At 43.6% G+C, this 2,445-nt stretch overlaps 1 protein-coding gene across 1 annotated transcript; it reads left to right on the top strand.

Moving 5' to 3' along the window:
- The first annotated feature begins 1,471 nt into the window (after nucleotides 1–1,471).
- LOC138897700 (uncharacterized) lies at nucleotides 1,472–1,918 on the top strand. Its single transcript, XM_070183704.1, has one exon. It carries the CDS (start codon nucleotides 1,472–1,474, stop codon nucleotides 1,916–1,918), a length of 447 nt encoding a protein of 148 aa, XP_070039805.1.
- Nucleotides 1,919–2,445: the final 527 nt, after the last annotated feature.

Below are 2,445 nucleotides of genomic sequence, written 5' to 3'. Positions count from 1 at the left end.
AGGGTGATTACCTATGCGTCCAGACAGTTAAAGGTAAATGAGAAGAATTATCCATTCCACAATCTTGAGTTTGCAGCTATTGTTCATGCCTTAAAAATTTGGCAGCATTACTTTTACGGTGTCCAGTTTGAGGTATATACCGATCATCAAAGTCTACAACACTTATTTAAACAGAAGGATCTTAACTTGCGACAACGAAGGTGGTTGGAGTTGCTTAAGGATTATGATATCACCATTCTCTATCATCCCAGAAAGGCCAATGTGGTGGTCGATACCTTAAGTCGTAAGGCAGAGAGTTTGGGCAGCTTAGCATACTTACCAGTAGCAGAGAAGCCTTTAGCCTTGGATGTTCAAGCCTTGGCTAATCAATTTGTTAGATTGGATGTTTCTGAACCAAATAGAGTTTTGGCTTGTATGGTTTCTCAGTCTTCTTTATATGATCGCATCAGATAGCGCCAGTATGATGATCCACATCTGCTTGTCCTTAAGGACACAGTTCAGCAAAGTGATGCCAAGGAAGTCACTATTGGAGATGACGGTGTATTATGGATGCAAGGCAGGCTATGTGCGCCTAATGTAGATGGTTTGCGTGAGCTGATTCTCCAGGAAGCTCACAGTTCGCGGTACTCTATTCATCCAAGCGCCGCGAAGATGTATCAGGATTTGAGACAACACGATTGGTAGAGGCAGATGAAAAAAGATATAGTTGGGTTTGTATCTCGGTGTTTAAATTGTCAACAGGTAAAGTACGAGCATCAGAGACCGGGCGGATTGCTATAGAGACTTGAAATTCTGGAGTGGAAGAGGGAGCGTATTACCATGGACTTCGTAGTTGGACTCCCACGGACTTTGAGAAAGTTTGATGTTGTTTGGGTGATAGTAGATCGGTTGACCAAATCTGCGCATTTTATTCCAGTCGGTACTAATTATTCTTTGCAGAGATTGGCTGGGATTTATATTCGCGAGATTGTTTGCCTACACGGTGTGCCGGTGTCCATTATTTCAGATCGGGGTACGCAGTTCACCTCACAGTATTGGAGGGCAGTGCAGCGAAAGCTGGGCACACAGGGTCAGTTGAGTACATCATTTCACCCTCAGACGGATGGACAGTCCGAGCGCACTATTCAGATATTGGAGGATATGCTACGCGCTTGTGTAATTAATTTTGGGGGTTCTTGGGCCAATTTCTGCCACTCGCGGAGTTTGCTTATAATAATAGCTACCAGTCAAGCATTCAGATGGCTCCATATAAAGCTTTGTATGGGAGACGGTGCCGGTCTCCGGTGGGTTGCTTTGAGTCGCGTGAGGTTAGGCTATTGGGTACTGACTTGGTTCAGGATGCTTTAGAGAAGGTCAAAGTGATTCAGGAATGACTTCGCACGGCACATTCTAGACAAAAGAGTTATGCCGAAAGGAAGGTTCGTGATGTTGTTCACATGGTGGGGGAGAAGGTTCTGCTCAGATTTCACCCATGAAGGGTGTGTTGAGGTTCGGGAAGAAGGGCAAGTTGAGCCCTCGGTATAGTGGGCCTTTTAAGATACTTAAGAAAATTGGAGAGGTGGCTTATAAACTTGCTTTGCCACCTAGTCTATCAGGTGTTCATCCAGTGTTTCATGTATCCATGCTCCGAAAGTATGTCGGGGATCCGTCTCATATTTATGATTTCAGTGCAGTACAATTGGACGGTAATTTGACTTATGACGTGGAACCAGTGACTATTTTAGACCGGAAGGTTAGAAAGCTGACGTCAAAGAGCATAGCATCAGAGAAGGTGCAGTGGAGAGGCCAGCCAGCCGGAGAAGCTACTTGGGAGATTGAGCCGGAGATGCGGAGCAAATATCCACACTTATTTGAGACCCCAAGTATTGTTCTAAACTCATTCGAGGACGAACATTTGTTTAACAGGGGGAAAATGTAACGACTCGGCCGGTCATTTTGATTATTATAACGCCGTTCCCCCATTTACTGCTCAATTTATACTTTCTAGTTGTTTTATGACTTACCGGGTTAGTGGGTTCGGGTCCGGAAGGAATTCGGAGTGAAATGAGACACTTAGTCTCATAATTAAAAATTTAAGTTAGAAAAGTGGACCGGATATGGACCTATGCCTCGGATTTGAAATTTGATGATTCCAATAGCTCCGTATGGTGATTTTGGGCTTAGGAGCATGTCCGAAATATTATTTGGAGGTCCGTAGTGGAATTAGGCTTGAAATACCGAAAGCTGAATTTATGGGAAATTTGATCGGGGGGTTGACTTTTTGATATCGGGGTCGAAATCCGATTATGAAAATCTGAGTACCTCCATTATGTCATTTATGACTTGTGCGCAAAATTTGAGGTAAATCAGACGTGATATGGTAGGTTCCGGAGTCGTTTGTAGAAATTAGAAATTTCAAAGTTCGTTAGGCTTGAATATGGGTGTAATTCATGGTTTTAGCATTGT

The sequence above is a fragment of the Nicotiana tomentosiformis genome, chromosome 8 (assembly GCF_000390325.3).
Source record: "Nicotiana tomentosiformis chromosome 8, ASM39032v3, whole genome shotgun sequence".
NCBI lineage: Eukaryota > Viridiplantae > Streptophyta > Magnoliopsida > Solanales > Solanaceae > Nicotiana > Nicotiana tomentosiformis.
This window is presented reverse-complemented; position numbering and strand designations above follow the sequence as displayed.